Source organism: Propithecus coquereli, unplaced genomic scaffold (genome assembly GCF_000956105.1).
Source record: "Propithecus coquereli isolate 6110/MARCELLA unplaced genomic scaffold, Pcoq_1.0 Scaffold566, whole genome shotgun sequence".
In the NCBI taxonomy this organism is placed as follows: domain Eukaryota; kingdom Metazoa; phylum Chordata; class Mammalia; order Primates; family Indriidae; genus Propithecus; species Propithecus coquereli.
Genome location: NW_012151574.1, coordinates 220,147 through 238,811, shown reverse-complemented (window position 1 = coordinate 238,811; position 18,665 = coordinate 220,147). Strand labels below are relative to the sequence as shown.

Genomic DNA, 18,665 nt, shown 5'->3' with positions numbered 1-18,665 from the left:
ATTTATGCTTTTAAAAAAGCCAGTTTACCACATTCACGTGAGACAAGACATCCTGCAGCCATCTTCCTTTGTAGTTCCAAAAAGAAAAGGCAGAACTTACAAAGCTCTGAAATAAGCCTTTTTCTAAAAATTGGGATCATTAAAAGTTACATTGTTTTCCTAAATGCTAACTTTACTGCACATTTCTTTGACTATGGCCATTTGAGAAATTAAGGGTCCTGACCTACAGAACTGTTCTCATCTAATTTGCTAAAGCAACAAGGCTCTGATAATAAAAAGTTTTAAATCAAGTTCCTCTCTGTAGCATGCTTCTCAGTGAACTTCAATCCTAGGCCACCATGCTTTAGAAGTCCGTGGCACAAGCAGCTCAGGTTTCTAATGTCCAAAGCTGACACTTCACTCACAAGCACAGTAAGTACACAGCTGCCCCTTATAACCCTGACTGCCCAGAACTCCCTGAAGAGGACCCTTTTATCGACTCTTGATAAAGTTCCTCAATATTGGTGGAAAATATTCAACAATGCTTATTTTATGTGGCATGTTATTTCTTTAGGCAAGAAATTACTGATCACAGACCTGGAAAAATTTGCGACTGGCATAATACAGCAACTTGACCCCACCCATACCACACCATTTTCGAAAGAAGTCTGTTTAAATCAGTGATTTTCAAACAGGGACCAGTCTCTCCACCAGCCCCCCAGGACATTTCCGACAATCTCTGCAGATATTTTTGACTATTCCAACAGGAAGGGAGGAGACGGTCACCTAGTAGAGGTCAGGAATGTTGCTAAACATCCTACATTGCACAGGATAATTCCCAAGAAGAAAAAATGGTCAGGCCCAAAATGTCAATAGTGCTCAGACTGAAAAACCCTCTTTTAAACTACAGCTCTAGATTAGATAGTTAGTCAACTACTAGATCTTACCAAATACGAATATAGATCTTAAAAGTAAAATCTAGAAAATCCTTACAGCCTCTTGGCCATTTCTACCTACGGCCAAAAAAATGTGAGCACATCACGACCTGCTAAAGCAGTATTCACAAATGGGGACCTTAAGACACTGTGTGCAAGCTACTGAACCAGAACCAAGGCGTGGGCAGCTTTGATAAGTTATACTTCCTTATTTTAAAAAAGAAAAAAAAGTCACGAGTGTAGCATAAAACTTCACTCTACAATATTTGGTTACGTGGACTTGCTGCAGTTTTGGTCAAAGTTCAGTATTGTTCCTATACTAACAAACTGCAGGACACTCTTTCATCCTAGCTGATGGAGAGTCAAATGCCCCCTGAGGCAGCCTCTATCAGTTTAAAAAAAAAAACAACCCACAAAAATCTTTTTACCCTGCAAACCAGAGCAGCAGCTTTTAGGCGGTAACGTTAATGACTGGGTATGAGAAGGACAGACACCATCCAACAAAACCCATGTAACCAACTAGTAAAAGTTAAGGCCAAGTTGTTATTGTCAAGGAAGGAGAATCCCTCATTAAAAATAGCACTAGGCTGGGAAGGATTATCTCCTAGCCCTTTCAAGTGCTGAGAAACCTCCTTGCAGGGCTTTTCCCTTCCATGTGCTCAACTTACTTCAGTCCATTTACAGTCATAAAGTAGAGGAATGTGAAGAATCTTTAGCATCAAAGAAAAGTCCCAGGAGGCAGTCAGGTCTCCAACACCTACAAACAATGCTGTTGTGCTCAATTTGCCACAGGTTTGCTAGACTAAAGGGAACATGACTCGACCTCAGAGAAAGACCCCCAAGATATACAGTAAATTTGTGAGTGGGCACCTCAACACAGTGCCCAACTATTTAATGACTTTTGGCAAAGAGAAGGCCTGTACAACCTAGAAAGTGAAAGATGATTGGACATGGGGGTAACTTATTTTTACAAGGTTCTTTCTGCCTAAAACCCCCAATTATTTCTCTCTACCCACTAAAAATCCCAGACATATGAGAACTCTCTCATCCAGTCAATGTGGGAGAGAGGGCAGTTTCTTAGGTAGCACAAAGGTGGGACCTAATGGTGCTAGACTTCATAAAACCCAAGTTTTCTACATTTAAAGATCAAAATACAATCTTTCCCATTAGTAGAGGACTAGTTAAGAACCAAACCAACTATGGAACTCTGCCTTCCGAGTAACTCCAGTATCTTGAGCTAAAAGACATTACAAAATGAAAGTGTCCCACTACCAGACCCACCTCTTCAGTTTTGCTGAATTAGTCGAAATCAGTATTGTAGTAGCATTCAAAATCTTAATCAACTATCTTTCTACCTTATTAGTAGGTCTTAACCCCATCCTCATGGGAATCCCAAACCAAATAATCAGAACATTTAAACTTCAACATTTTAAGTAAAAATGAAAACAATTTCAGTTAACTAATAAAACTGTATTATAGCTAGAAGAGTTTGCCCAAGACTTGGCCTCCCCTTATTATTACATACTTGACCCAAACTCTCTTCTGATTAACTGTAAAACCAGAAACCTGATCCACTACAGCACCGTACTAGCATCACCAGAGAAGAAATAAAATGAAGCCACATGTTAGGGTAATATTTTAGTTTTATTATCTCCTTATTTATGTAATTTAAAAAATCAGAAGGAAAACAATGCTACATAGTCCTCTTCACTACAGATATGGACAAAGTTTCTGCAGTCACTAAAACCAGGAGGCAGGAAAGAGTCTTCATAACACTCCTCCAATTTTTCTGGAGGATCAGGATGGGGAAGTCATTCTAAAAACCAGTTGCAATACACTGTACTAATAAATAACGAGGTAGGTTGAGAAAATCAAGTCCTTTTACGTAGCTGATTCATCAAGAGAGCTAGAAGGAAGAATCCACCGGAAAATGAGAAAAACAAATTGCTATCAAAATTCCCATCCAATATCTACGCTTTTGGGAGAAAACTACCTAAAGTAGTCTCAAGTTGTCACCTTCAGTTTTAGTAAAAAACTTCAACTTTTAAAGAGATACCCCAACCAAGATCGCCCATGTACAAAACTGTATTTCTGCAACTCACAAAACAACGATTTTCTTGTTGGAACAGTCTAGCCACTTTGGAACTTCGGTATTTACTGACTAGATGAAGTTTCTATCATGGTGGTTTTCACTTTTTTTAAGATGGTTCCAAGTTACTTAAATTTAGACAGCCTTGTGTTTTTAGATTTTAATTTTTCTGTCGAAAAAATTACTTTCATGTTGATGATTCTGCACATAGGGTTGTGGCTCACAACCTGTATCACAGCAAAACTAACAGGACTTTAAATTTAAAAGACCAATAAAAAAGTGAAGACCTGTCACTGAATCTTTAATCCACTACGGTAACCACGGTTTATTGCACTAACAATCTTTTAGACTTCAAGATACACGCGGCCTGAGGATAACTCACATAAATAGACAAGATTTAAAAATAAATACTAAGTTAAGCAAGTATTTGAGCACCTACTAAAAATTACACAACTCCCACAAAGACGCGTTTAGCATTTATGAAATTCTAAGAAAAATGCTTCAGATAGCTGACTTGATGGAATTTTCCCAGTTGTTTGGGCCAAAAAGACCGTTTTCTCAAAGACGGGAGCAGGCAATTTTGGAGGCAAAAACCCAAACTCTGTCGTTTATTGCGTATTACGCGGATTTCACTTTCACCTACCAGTCACCACGATGCCAAGATAAGTTTTAAGAAGGTTAGTATAACACATTCTGGTTTCTCCAAGTATTAGCCTGAGACTGGCCGAGCGTCCGCTCGGTACTGGCACCGGGGTGAAGGCTTCTGAGTAAAGTCCCGGGTCTCTGGTTCCCTCGTTAGCAAAATAGGAGGGTCCGCAGGGACTGCCTGAGGCACCCTTCAGGAAAGACGGAGCCGGGGAGGATGCTCGGGGTCTCGCGGGTGCTTCCCGCGTTGAGGAGTCCACGAGCAGCCAGGGCCCTGCAGAAGGGCAGGAGAAAGAATGTAGGGGTCCAGGAGCTCGGCGGGGCCTCCGGTCCTGGAGCCTGAGCCGGGGAGGACAGAGCTCACCTTGTTGCGATCCTCCTCCTGCTGCTGCAGCAACTCGGGAACCGCGGCCATGGCGACGCGGGACTCGAGCAGGGGCCGCCTGGCTGTGCGAGGAAAGAAGAGGCTGGACCGTCGCCGCCAGGGCGCCTCTCAGGGGCGGCCACAGCCCCGCCTCCGCTGGCCTCCCTGCCCGACGGCGGCAGGAGGCCTCGGGACTCCGCCACCATCCCAGCAGCCCCGGGGTCAGGCGAGCAGGGCGCCACGTGCTCCCCCAGAGCGGCCTCCCCGTCCCCGCTGCCGTCCATCTTGGAGCCGGGCAAAGATGCAAGGCGGGGCCTACCCTTGCTCCGCACCACGCGGAGAACGCCGATCGCAGAACCGCTACGGGGACGCGGAGCCACAACACTTTCCTGATGAGGCGCGTCTCAAGAAAGACCGCGCTTTAGCGCAGGGGAATTTATTACTCAACCCCGGTCCAAGATGGCGACGAGCGGTGACGTAACAAGATCTCGTGAGAACAAATGGGCGCGATTTGGAGGCGCCCGCGCTTCCGCCTGACGGGCGAGACTCCCTACCGTTCGCGCACCCCCGGAGGGGAACAAGCAAGTGCCTCGGGCGTGAGCGCCGCAGTGCATGCCGGGACTGCGTTGTGTAACTCAAGCCCAAAGCGCGGGACGGATGAAAGTACGGGATCCGAGAGGGGACTCGCGCCCTGGAAGTTAAGCGAAGCGTGGTGGTTTCTGAGGTACCGACCTCTGCAGTAGTCTGGCCTTCTATTCAAGCAGTCTTTTCCCTAATCCAAACTCCTGCCCTGTACAGGGGCCACAGTCGTCCTGTACCAGCCAGGGGTCCACACCTACGGCGGAGCAGGAGGCAACTTTCTGGGGATTGCGAAGGTGGGTCCTGCTGACCGCCTCTTACCAGCTGCGTCTGTAAAACGGAGTCATAATAGTGCCTACGTTAAAGAGTGTGAGGATTAAATGAGAAATATCTGTGCAGAATATTTAGCAAAGAACCTAGTGTTTAGGGATCGGTCGTTAACTGTTAACTGTGACTGCCATGGCAGCTATAGGACCGACTCCTTGGTTTTGTTCTGTGTCTCACGCATAGGCCTCCCTTCCTTGGTGTCACATTTCTTAAAATTAAAGATTGGGGACGTCTTGCCCCAAGCTGTCTACTAATTCGCATTTAGTAAGTGCTGGTGCTTCAGGTATTGATGAGAGTCTTTTTTGGGAAATAGCTATGTCCAAAAAGTTTATTAAATACAGTTTTGATGTGCAATATCATTCTGATATAGCTTTCACTTTGATGGTTTTCTCTTTAATAGGATTACAAAAATAAAAGGCCCTTGACATTGCAAATAGACTAGAAAGAAGTGAGAACAAATCTAAAGATGAAGGCATTTCAGACCATTTGCAGGCAGCTCAGAAGTTCAAAGTGGTTTTCGGTGGAACCAGCTGCCCTTGTGTGTTTCTCCACTTCCTGTTATTCGTGTGGCCGGAACAAAAAAATGAACCCATATGAAGAAGTGGACCAAGAAAAATACTCTCATTTAGTACAGTCTGTCTTGTCATTCAGAGGCCTTGCCCGCACCCCAGAATCCCTGTTCGATGAGGATGCTTTACTGTATGGACCTGTGAGTAAGCAAAAACCCCCAAAGCAAGAAGAGGAAGCAAGAGTTCCACAAAATTGGTTTCCTATCTTCAATCCAGAGAGACATGTTAAACCAGATACAAGCGATCCTTCAATTCCTTTGAAAATCCCTTTGCAAAGGAATGTGGTACCAAGCGTGACCCGAATTCTTCAGGAGACCATGACAAAACGACAGTTTTTCTATTTGGAGAGGTGGAAACAGCGAATGATTCTGGAACTGGGAGAAAATGGCTTTAAAGAATATACTTCAAGTAATTCAATTCTAGTTCTGTATAGTCACTATTTTCTAGAATATAGAGCACTGGTGTCAAAAGAATGAATTTTTTTTTGTTTTTTTTTTTTTGAGACAGAGCCTCACTCTGTTGCCCAGGATAGAGTGCCCTGGTATTGGCCTAGCTCACAGCAACCTCAAACTTATGGGCTCAAGTGATCCTCCTGCCTCAGCCTCCCAAGTAGCTGGGACTACAGGCACGAGCCACCATGCCCGGCTAATTTTTTCTAGTTTTAGTCGCCCAGCTAATTTTTTTTTTTCTTTTTCTATTTTTAGTAGAGCCAGGGTCTCGCTCTTGCTCAGGCTGATCTTGAACCCCTGAGCTCAAGTGATCCTCCTGCCTCGGCCTTCCAGAGTGCTAGGATTATAGGCTTGAGCCACCGTGCCAAGCCCTTTCTTTATTCTCTACTTTCTAAGCAAGCAGCATAAAAATCTTTTAATGGCATTGTAAGCTTTTATTCCTATCACTAGAATTTAGAATTGATAGTTTCCTCATAAATTGTTTTGATTTTCCTTAAATCTGGAATTTCACAGGTGAAATTACTGAAAAGAAATGTAAAGGCAGAAACCTTCTGGGACATGTGGGACCCTAGGGTCTGTAGCTTTTGGCACAAAGTAAGGAAGTATGCCCACGGCCCTCTAGATAGATAGAGGAATTTCTGTTTGGAATGTGAATGAGCCCTAATAGCCCAGGCCCTGAGAAAACTATGGTTGTTTTTTCATAGAGTCAACTTTGTTGACCTAGATTAGCGCTGTGCTGTGTCTCTCAGTTAACTCAGTTAACCTTAAGAAATGAGCAAATCACTTTTAAAAAATAAATAAATAAATAAAGGGAAAAATCACATACAGATTAGTGTCATGGCCAAAAAAAGAGAAAAAACATATAACTCACTAAATTGGTTAATAGGTCTGGAGAGGAAGGCTGAAAAATATTGGATTGATAAATTCCTTTTTTCCTGGTCTTGTCAAAGGCCAGAAGATGTGCCCAGAGCTGGCATTCTTCCAAACACTGAGCAATTTCCCAAGCATCAGTTCACCTTTTGAAGATTGACAAGAATGAGAAAGTCTGATTTACTCTGATCTATATTTGTGTTAATCATAGTGGACAGGGCTGGGTTTATTTTTTAATTTTTTTGCTATAGTGATTTTTTTTCTTGGAGACAGGGTCTCCCTCTGTCACTGGGGCTAGAGTGCAGTGGCTTCATTATAGCTCGCTGCAACCTTTTATTTTTAAATAAAATTACACTATGGGAAAAATGTATATTGACTTTCTGATGACATTGCTGATGTAAAGTTTGCAGTGGGAAATGAATTGTCTGTGTGCACGTCAGTTGATAAAGCAACTTTTTTGCTTCCTGTTTTTAACATGTTTGTCTTCTGCTTCATTAAGCTACTCTATAGATGAATATTACACTTCTCCATAGGTTTTAATTCTATCGGTCTTAAATTTCTTGTAGATCTTTTATGTGTTAATGATTCCAACTGAACCAAGTAAATTTGGAATAGACTAACTTAGTTCCTAAGTTGAATTTCATTTAACTCTTCAAGTAATTTCCCAGTAGGGATTCAGTTTTTTGCCAGTGATATAACTGACCTTTCAAAATCTTTGTAAAAAATACTTGACATAGGTAATATGGTTTAATGTTACCTCATTAAATGCATTGTTTTCCTCCTTTTCTGTGGGTCTGTCTCCAAGCATGTGTATTTCCTCCTCTGATTCTGTGTGTATCTAAATGGTAGTCTCTGAGTTTGCCTCTTTGCTCTAATGTGTGGTGGACTGGAAAGAACACAGATTCTGGTGCCAGGCTACCTGTCCAGCTTTTTGCTTTTAGGCCAATTAACAGGGCTGCATAGGCCAACAGGGCCTCATTCATTAAAATAGGGGTAATGATCCTTACATTGCTAGGTTGATGTGTTTGAAAATTAAATAATGTTTTGAAAGCACCAAGGCCACTGGTTCGCATAACAATGCCCCTCCTTCCTTTCCTTCCCTTACCAAGAAACGAGTGAATATATAGTATTTTTTGCATTTGTTGAATCTGTTTGTGATCCCTTTTCTTAAAAATGTATAAGGAAAAATTTCAGGGCACAGCAACCATCTCAGGCTGTACTAACACTTAAAAAAAAGTGCAGAAGAATATCCTATTTTCCTCTCCCTCCAAATCCCACGATATCTAATTCATTGTTTTTAATTTGTACGTGCCTTGACTTTCGTTCCTTGCTTGTCACTAATCCTATTAGTAAAAGGATTCTCCCACCTATGCTCATAATTAAATTGTGGTTTAAAAAGAACCATAGGCCAGGCGCGGTGGCTCACGCCTGTAATCCTAGCACTCTGGGAGGCCGAGGCGGGCGGATCGTTCTGAGCTCAGGAGTTTGAGGTTGCTGTGAGCTAAAAAAAAAAGAACCATAAACAGAAGCACAGTTCCCTACATTTCTATTGATTTTTTTTTATCACAACCAGTTAATTTATTAAATTGGATACTTAAATACGTAGCACCATAAACCAGGTGTGATCTTACAGCTCCTGGATCTATAACATCTAGTTCTAGCTTTGGCCTAATTCTACTCGAAATACTTCATTTTAATGCATCTTATTGTCTAAACTACTCTAATACCTTTAGTTTTCAAAGTACATGCTTAGGTTTCACAAGAGGCTAAAATTTGGTTTCTTAGGGATTGTCACTTAGTAACTTGTGTAATTTAAACTTTTCCTCTTTATTACCATTTTATAAGCTGTAGTATTTTTATAATTATGTATTTATATATTTATATAATTTTACTTAATTTTTAATTTTATCATTCAGAGGTTTTTTTGATATCTGTTTTTTAGTACTAGCTTTGTTTGGTTTTTCCCCCTTTCTTTTCCCCTCTTTTCTTTTCAGACATGTTTTTACAAGGGAAACGGTTCCATGAAGCCTTGGAAAGCATACTTTCACCCCAGGAAAACTTAAAAGAGAGAGATGAAAATCTCAAATCTGGTTATGTTGAAAGCGTCCAGCATATTCTGAAAGATGTCAGTGGAGTTCGAGCTCTTGAAAGTGCCGTTCAACATGAAACCTTAAACTATACAGGTCTGCTGGACTGTGTGGCTGAGTATCAGTAAGTATGAGATTGTTTCCATCACAGTAGGGAGGTGAATTAGTGCAGGTTAGGACAGATGCCTGTCAAAATGTATGTTTTCCTCTTAACTCCTGCTTCAAGGAATGCCTGTAGGTACTGCTGCCTCTGCGTCTTTAAAATCAAAAGGTATGTGACAGGTAAAACAATTGGGTATGGGGCAGGAGGTGAGGACAGTTACAGGGGGAAGAGCCACACAATCCTTGTCAACCAATATTCCAAAATCAAACTGGTGGAGAAAAGGTATAATTTTCAGTATCCCTAGCATGGCCTGTTTTGCAGCCTGTGCTTACTCCCAAGCAAGATACCAGCCATATGATCCATAATTTCTGCTTTTTCTTTCCTGTTTTCCTAAAGGTCGTATCATCGTGAACTGTTGGGTTTGAAAATCACCTCTCTTCCTGGCTTCCAGGCAATGGTTGACATGGATAGGAACTCTGAACTCAATAAAGCTTCCTGTAGTTGTTTTTTTTTTGGTTTTTTATTTTTTATCTTTTCATTTCAGTTTGAGCATCCTGGGACTTGCAGTTTTTTAAATTGCTGCTGTGTTACTGTTTCTCCCAGTACTCTAGATTCCAAGGGTAGCTGTAACCTGGAGGTGTCCCTATGCCAAATAAAGCAAGGGAGCAACAAGAACAGGATGGGGAGAAAAATCTGTATGTGTAAACCCTGGAGCTGTAGTTAAAATTTGAGTTAAAGAAAAGTGACAGAATATTTATTAGTCTGGAAACTTTTAGAACCACCTAACAGTTTTATGCCATAACAGCCTTCTATTTGAGAAGAGCCTTGTGTGCTAAGAAATTTAATAGGCTATTTTGGGCTGCCCTTTAGATTACCAAGGGAGCCATACAGTCGCTTCTGCCCAAGGCCTATAAGAAGTTCCTGACACCAGATGCTTTTCATAGGGCTTATATGTCCATAGTACTGCTGTTTATTTGTTTTTTGTTCTTTAAATCAGAGCATCAACATTGAGAATATGAACATTTTTGAAACTTAACCTTTTAGAAATTTAAAAGGAATTTTTAATGGATAATGTATGCATTTTCCTAATTCAAGCAATTAAAAGTGAACCCCCCACACCCACTCTGTTTTTAACTTCTGTTTAAAAGGTCTTTGTGTTCCCGAGATATTTTATAACTATATGTATAATCATTTGTCCCCTCCCTACACTTCTTAACACAGATGCTATAGCCTGCTTTTTTCTACTTAAAAAAAGTATTTTAAACATCTTTCCTTATTAGTTTATATAGATCTGCAACATTCTTTTCTCTTTTAATAATTTTCCATTACCGAGAATTAACAGTTAATAACACTGTCATATTTGCTTCTTTTTTAAAAAAAAATTAATACATTACAAATTAAGCTCGAGTTCCTTGAGTCACCTCCTCCCTCCTCTCCCAGTCCCCTGATCAAAGGCATTCACTGTTGTAAATTTGGTACTGTGTCCTTTTAGTCTATTACCCTCTTTAACACACACAATAGTATGTATAATACACATATGCACACAGCACTTATGTATTGTTACACTCAGAACTGCGAGAGTCACAATATATAGAAATCTCTAGACACACAGTATCACAAAGCTGTTAAGATACTGGGCTCAGGAGCCAGACTGCCTAGGATCAGATTCTGGCTTTTCATCTAAGCTTAGGCTAGTTATTTAGTCTCTCTGTACCTCAGTTTATTCATCTGTAAAATAAGACAAATGATAGTACCTATCTCATAGGGTGGTTGTGAAGATCAAATGAGATATGCCCTGAATAGTGCTTAAAATGCATATTATCTATTCAATAGATGTTTTAAAATGTATACTATCCAATAGATGTTAGCACTACTGTTTTGATCCACTTCTCTCCTCTTGACTGGTGTTTGGTGTTCCTTTGAATGAGCCATATCCATTTCCCTATTGGGAACATTCAGGTTATTTCTATTATAGTGTTTCACAATTACAAACAATGCTGCAGTGAATATGCTGCCTTGTATACTACACAACTTCTCTGGGCAGATGCATTTGTTTATTGATTTTGGATGGGCGATAAATGTCGTTGGAATAAATTCAACAGGTTTGAAGTAGACCTGGACACGAATACTTCTTAAATCTCCCAGGCATTTCTCACTTGCACCCAAGATATCAAGCCATGGGTCTCCCAGTACTTACCTAAAAGAGTCAAGGGTATGTGCATTTTAAATTATAAAAGATGTAAGTGTGCTTATTTGTGAACACCTTTAACAACACAATGTTGGTAATTTTGATAGCATTGTATTTTCAATCTGTGTAAATGAGGAGGCTGAGCATCTTTTCTTTTGCCTAAGAGCAATTTGTAAACTGTCTATTGCAATTTTGAGTTTATGCTACTAAGAATTTAAAAATTTTTTTGATTGACAAATAATTGTATATATTTATGGGATATAATATAATATTTTGATATCTGTGTACATGTGGAAAGATTAAATCAAGCTAATTAACATACCTGTCACCTCACCTACTTACCACCTTTTAGTGGTGAGAGCTTTTAAAACCTACTCACTGTAATTTCTAGGCTCCAGCAATCCTGCCACTCAACCTCCTGAGTAGCTGGGACTACAGGTGTGCACCACCCTGCCCAACTAATTTTTTAAAAATTTTTTTTAGAGACGGGGTCTTGGTATGTTGCCCAGACTGGTCTTGAACTCCTGAGCTCAAGTGATTCCTCCACCTGCGCCTCCCAAAGTGCTGGGATTATAGGTGTGAGCCACCACGCCTGGCCTCTTTTAGTGGTTTAAAAATACACAGTCCATTATTATTAACTGTGCTCACTATGCATTGCAATAGATCACTGAAACTTATTCCACCTGCCTAACTGAATCTTTGCACCCTTTGACTATCATCTCCCCTTTCTTCTCCCCCCTGCCTGCCAAGCCTCTAGTAACTACCATTCTACTCTCTCTGCTACTGAGTTGAGCTTTTTTAGATCCTACATATTAAGTGAGATCATGAAGTTTTTGTCTTTCTGTGCTTGGCTTATTTCAGTTAGCATAAAGACCTCCATGTTCACCCATGTTGTCAAAAATGACAGAATTCCGTTGTTTTTAAAGGCTGGATAGTGTTTCATTCTGTATATATACCACATTTTCTTTATCCATTGATGAATATGAGAGTGCAGATGTCTCTTCAACAGACTGTTTTCAGTTTCTTTGGCTGTATACCCAGAAGTGGGATTACTGGATCAAACGGTAGTTCTATTTTTAGTTTTTTGAGCAACCTCCATAGTCTTTTCCAAAATGGCTATACTAATTTACATTCCCACCAACAGTGAACCAGGATTCCCTTTTCTCCACATCCTCACCAACACTTGTTATCTTTTGTCTTTTTGTTAAATAATAGCTATTCTAACAGATATCCAGATACTGCTTTGGGTAGTATGGACATGTTAACAATATTAATGGCAGTGGCTATTCACAGGCACAATCATGGCACGCTACAGCCTCAAACTCCTGGCCTCAAGCAGTCCTCTCACCGCAGCCTCTTGAGCAGCTGGAACTACAGGCTGGTGTCGCCATGCCCTGCTGCCCATTTCTAAATTGGGTTGTATTCTCGCTATTTAGTTGTTTGAGTTCCTTATCAAATGTATAGTTTCCAAATATTTTCTCCCATTTCATGGGTTGTCTCTTCATTCTTAATTGTTTCCTTTGCCATGCAGAAGCTTTTTAATTTGATGCATTTGTCTATTTTTGCTTTTGTTACCTGTGCTTTTGGGGGTTCTATTTAGGAAATCAATGCCCAGACTAGTGTTGCAGAGCTTTTCCCTGTTTTCTTCCAGTAGTTTTACAGTTCCGGTCTTACGTTTAAGTCTTTCATTTTGAGTTGATTTTTGTATGTGAGTGTGAGATAAGGGTCAAATTGTATTCTTCCGCAAATGGATATCCAGCTTTCCTTTGTTAAAAATCAATTGACTGTAAATGCAGGTTCCCTATCCTGTTCCATTGGTATATGTGTCTGTTTTTATGCCGATAACATGCTATTTCATTACAGTAGCTTTGTAGTAATACACAGTCATGTGTCACATAACAATGTTTCAGTCAGCAGTAGATCACATAGACAACAGTGGTCCCATAAAGTTAGAATGGAGCTAAAAAATTCCTAATGCCTAGTGATGTCACAACCATTGTAACATCATAGCATAACATATTACTCATGTGTTTATGGTTATGCTGGTATAAACAAACCTACTGCACTGCCAATCATATAAAAGTATAGCACAGACAATTATATACATTACAGGACAGAATACTTGATAATAAACGACTGTTAACTAAAAATAGAAAAAAGCTTATAGAATAAGGATTTAAAGAAAAAATACTTTCATATAGTTGTACAATGTGTTTTACTTAAGTACTATTACAAAAGAGTAAGAAAGTTTATCAAGTAAAAAAGTTACAGTAAGCAAAGGTTAATTTATTATTAAAGAAAGAAAAATAGGTTTTTAATTTAGTGTAGCCTAAGTGTAGAGTGTTTATAAAGTCTACAGTAGTGTACAGTAATGTCCTAGGCCTTCACATTTACTCACCACTCACTGACTCACCCAGAGCAACTTCCAGTTCTGCAGACTCCAACCATGGTAACTGCCCCATACAGGTGTACCATTTTTTATCTTTTATACTGTATGTTTACCATGCCTTTTCTATGCTTAGATGTGTTTAGATATACAAATACTTACCATCGTGTTACAATTGCCTACAGTATTCAGAATAGTAACATGCTATACAATTTTGTAGCCTATGAGCAATAGGCTGTACCATAGCGCTTAAATGTGTGGTAGGCTATACTATCTGGGTTTGTGTAAGTGCACTCTGTTATTTGCACAACAATGAAATTGCCTAACACCCCAATTCTCAGAACATGTCGTTAACTGATATATGACTATACTTTGAAATCAAGGAGTGTGATGCCTCTAGCTTTGTTGTTTTTGCTCAAGGTGCTTTGGCTATTTGGGGTCTTTTTGTGGTTCCATACATTTTTTTAGGATTATTTTTTCTATTTCTATGAAAAATACCATTGAAATTTTGATAGAGATTGCATTGAATCTGTAGATTGCTTTGGGTAGTATGGACATATTAACAATATTAATTCTTCCAATCCATGAACACAGGATATCTTACCATTTTTTTGTATCATCTTCAATTCCTTTCATTAATGTTTTACAGCTTTCAGGGTGCTACTAAGATTTTTTCTTCACATTTTTAAGTGCTACAACTATACTACATTGCTATAAACAGTGGTCTATGGCAGAAATCTTTTTTAAAGGCATTTTGATTTATTCAAGTGAAAGAATAAAGGAACAGCAGCCTCCTGGAGTAACTGGGGACCTTTACTCACTTACATAGATTGTCAAACTCAGCAATATTACAAAACAATTATAAAGACAAAATTATCTATAGACTTGCCCTGTTCAATAGAGTAGCCACTGATCACATATGAATATTGAGCACTTGGATGCAGTCAGTCCAAACTCAGGTGTGCTGTAATGATACACAAACTAGATTTCAATGACTTAGTACAAAAAATGTAAAATATCCCATTAATAACTTGCTATATTGATTATATGTTGAAATGATAATATTTTAGGTATGTTGAGTCAAGTAAAATATTAAAATTTCACCTGTTTCTTTTTTTTCTTTTTTATATGGCTACTAGAAAATTTAAAATGACATGGCTCAAATTTTATTTCTTTCAGACAGTGCTGCTCTAGACTGATCTTAATAGATATATACGTTGCAGTCTGTCTAGAGCTGCAGTGACATGAAAGGAGGCCGTGGAGGTCCAAAGGAATTATGAGAAAGGTTAGAAACTTAAGCAACAGAAAAGTTGTTTCCCACTTCTCCCATACGGCCTACATCTATAGCTCTCATGCGTGTACTTCAGAAAGCATTTTCCATCATACCATCGATGGGCTCATTACTGACCTGAATCAGTAATGATTGAGAGCAAAGAGAGCATTACACCTTTCTAATCCTGCGAAGTAAAGCCCATTTTAAAAAATGGAGAGCTGGATGTGGTGATACATGCCTGTAGTCCCAGCTACTCAGGAGGAGGCTGCAGTGGGAGGAATGCTGGAGTCCAGGAGTTCGAGTCCAGCCTGGGCAAACTAGTGAGACACTGTCTCTTTAAAAAAAAAAAGTGGAGAATAGAAGCAATGGTCATTGGGTGACAAGTAGTAAACTTATGCATAAGACAAGAGTTAACCTAATAGAGTTTTTCAGTTTGAACTATTACCTACAAAGACTTCTTTGGTTTCTCTTTAGGGGTAAGCTGTGTGTGATTGATTGGAAGACATCGGAGAAACCAAAACCTTTGATCCGAAATACATTTGACAACCCACTGCAAGTTGTGGCATACATAGGTGCCATGAACCATGATGCCAACTACAGCTTTCAGGTCAGGACACTGAGCCTCTACTTACTTAAAGCTTTGCTCAGTGCTTGCAGCTACTTAAGTCCTTGTGGTTTTTACTCCATTTTTTATCCCACTGCTTACTCTGTCCCTTGTCCATCTCCCACTTTAAAAAGCATCTTCCCCCCTATTCGTGGGCTTTGTTTTTTTTTTTAATAGTTCTCTAATGATCACAATCCATTCTTTTATCTGTCATCTTTGTGTTCTTGTGTGTCCTAGTGCAGTCTTTCATCAACCCACCTTAATTTCTAAGTTAGGAGATACTACTGTAGATTATTTTGTACTGACTGAGTTTGCCCTGGAGTAAGAAGGAAATGAACCTAAACTCTGGACCTACTGTAATAATACTAGAATTGCCTTTTGTTTCTTCCAGGTTCAGTGTGGCTTAATTGTGGTGGCCTACAAAGACGGATCACCTGCCCACTCACACCTCATGGATGCAGAGCTTTGTTCCCAGTACTGGGCCAAGTGGCTTCTTCGACTAGAAGAATACACAGAAAAGAAAAAGAATCAGAATATTCAGAAATCAGATAAGGGAGCAGATGCTATTTGAGAACATTCAGCAGTTTGGGAAGATATATTGCTGTTTACTGTAACCTAAAAACGTTCGTAGGTGCTACCAGATCTGAGTGCTACGTTAATGCAAGCAGAAGTATTAATGTATTTGCTACCAAAAATTCTGAAAAGCCAGGAAAGCTAGATTTAAAGAGCTGGACTTCAGCACATAGAATACCAACTATTCTACATCTATTATTTACCTGAAAATAGGGCAAGCAGGATGGGCAGTCATGCTGGTGACTCTTACATTCCCTTGGTAGACCGTTTTGTGTCCTGGGCAGGATGCCCAGTCTTTGACCTGAGATTGGAAGGCACTGAGGCTGGGTGTGCCAAGCCTTTCCCCAGGGTTCACCAGGAGGAAAGAGGCCACACACCCCTAGGGTGTGTGGAAGGAGAAGACATTGGCCAACCACCACTACCAGTGCAGTTTCCTAAAACTTGTTTTATATGTTGGGGTTGTCTGTATATTTCAGTTGGGGAGAAAAACTAACATTTAACCTTTTTAAAAAATAAATATGTGATTATTCAGCCTCATGTAAATGTTGCTGTCTGGAAAGATGGACATATTCCAAGCCATTGGCAATATGCCTTGGCATACCACCAAATAACCCCCAGAAGTAGCCAGACCCCTGTTTGCAAATCATAATTGTGGGTGTTTTAGTAGCTATTTCTGGTGTGAGTCAAAGGATCATGTACATGGAGAAAATTTATGGTATGTAGAATTTTTCAGCTATAGGGGAACAATAATATCCATTTTTTTCTGTGTTCGATAGGTAATGAAAATTATTGTGATTTGGTTTGGGAAACTTAAATAAATGCCCGTTATAGCCTTGGGGGAGGGTTTCCTGTTTTATGGAGTGAGTCTGTTAGCATTTAAGTTAAAGTTGCTGCTTTAAAATAATAGGGTGCTACAATGACTTTTTATTAGCCATTATTTGTGAGAAATAAAATACAAGAAATAAGTAACGAGGCTTTGGTTCTTTTTATTTCAATTTGTGTGTTTATAGGATAATTTCATAAACCTACAAATGGTTTGGACTTTGTGGTTTGGTTTTGATTTTGGGTTTATGTGTTTGTTTGTTTGTTTTTTCATCTCATTCTGTCACCCACCCAGGTTGGAGTGCAGTGGTGCAGCCATAGCTCACTGCAGCTTCAAACTCTTGGGCCTAAGATTCTCCTACCTTAATTAGCCTACCCAGTCGCTAGGACTATAGGTGTGTGCCGCTATACCGGCTAAGTTTTTTTTTTTCTGTAGAGACGGAGGTCTCACTATGTTGCCCAGGCTGTGGACTTTGTTTTTAAATTCAAAATTTTACCACTGACCCAGTGGCTTTGGTATGTGTTCTGTGTAAATGCATAAAAGAAGGTGTCCTCGCTAAGCTCTCAACCATGGTCACCTGGCAAAGAAAGCAAGGTTGAGGTAGGAGGCAGGAACATCAGGGAGACCTTTGTATCAATTCTATATAGTTCTGAATTTATGTGGGTTTCTTTTTTTTTTGAGCAGCATATATTCCTGTAGTCTGTAATTTCCAAAGTCAAAAATGAAGTGAGACAGTTAAAAGTTGTACTAACAGATTTTGCCACTTTGCTCTGATAAGCCTCACTAACCCTTAAAATTTAGGAGACTAGACCCAGCAAAATTTCATTTTAATAGAGTTGTTCTATTGTGTTAATACAAATTCAAGTCAGACCTGTCACTTCGTACCATGAGTCTCCTAAGCTAACGGTGGCCTGAAGAGTTCCTCAGAAGAATCTGACCAGGAAGATGTGGTTGGTGTGAGAAGGATGAAGGTAAATCCCAGGCAGGTTTTCTTGAACCACTCAAGGGCTCACCACTTTCTCATGAGAATCCTGATACTCCTCAGATTTCACCAAATAAAGAAGTATCAATCTCCTGAGAGGTAAATGTCAATGAAAAAAAGTTACTGTCATGACAGAGACATAGGAGGAGAAAGTCAAATTTGAGCTCCTCAATGAGTTGAAATTTTTCAAGAATTGACACGTATATTACTAATTATCAGATAGCACGGCTTCCCCTAAGTGATATATGGCTTATTAGACTCCAGTGACATGAAACTGAGGATTCACAGTAAGAAGAGATTCTAATTAAGTATAATTACAGTTTTTAAAAAGGAGGCCTATATTGCTCTTCTGAGGAGGCTTCCTCACAGAAGTGCAGAACAGGCTTATAGTATTTAGTTTGAGACACTCCACTAGATTCAAAGCTAACTGCATTCCATTTCCTCTGCTGTGCTGCCCATCCTTATTGATGCATTTAGCAGCTGACAAAAGCTCCATGCTGACACAAAACCAATTTTCACCTTTCCCCCCACCAAATTATGGCTTCCCCCCTCTCATACTTGGCCTCTTCTTCAGAGCCTGATAATCTAAGAACATTAACCTCTATAAATGTATTATAATTCTGGGAAAACATGTCACCATATGACCCATGGTTTCATATGTGTTGACCCAGGTAAATACAGGAAGAGGTTTTGTCAAGTCACTGTGTTTCTAGGTAACCAATTTGCCTACCTGCTTTAAAAAGGAGTTAGGGGTAATTCGTTTTAATCACTGCAGCTTTCCACCTGAGCAATTAAACATTTGATTATAACCTACCCTATCCTCTCACCTCCCCACCCTGA

General features: G+C 39.8%; 2 protein-coding genes across 3 annotated transcripts in view; one reads left to right on the top strand and one right to left on the bottom strand.

Moving 5' to 3' along the window:
* The window catches only part of LOC105821266 (sorting nexin-5), a 45,334-nt gene extending 40,792 nt beyond the window's left edge, over window positions 1-4,542 (bottom strand). The window contains exons 1-2 of one of the 2 annotated variants that reach the window (XM_012657942.1): window positions 4,332-4,542; window positions 4,013-4,095 (exon numbers count right to left, since the gene is read on the bottom strand). In XM_012657942.1, coding sequence (XP_012513396.1) covers window positions 4,013-4,063 — 51 coding nt within the window. In that variant the 5' untranslated portion in view covers window positions 4,064-4,095; window positions 4,332-4,542. Of the gene's footprint in view, window positions 1-3,646; window positions 3,715-4,012; window positions 4,096-4,331 lie in introns of those variants that run through there. The other variant, XM_012657943.1, reaches the window with a different exon arrangement.
* Window positions 4,543-4,653: 111 nt separating this feature from the next.
* On the top strand, window positions 4,654-16,045 carry MGME1 (mitochondrial genome maintenance exonuclease 1). Its single transcript, XM_012657941.1, has 5 exons — window positions 4,654-4,736; window positions 5,319-5,895; window positions 8,801-9,017; window positions 15,318-15,450; window positions 15,839-16,045. The coding sequence occupies exons 2-5, from the start codon at window positions 5,385-5,387 to the stop codon at window positions 16,016-16,018; spliced, it is 1,041 nt and encodes a 346-aa protein (XP_012513395.1). The 5' UTR covers window positions 4,654-4,736; window positions 5,319-5,384; the 3' UTR covers window positions 16,019-16,045.
* The last annotated feature ends 2,620 nt before the right edge of the window (window positions 16,046-18,665 follow it).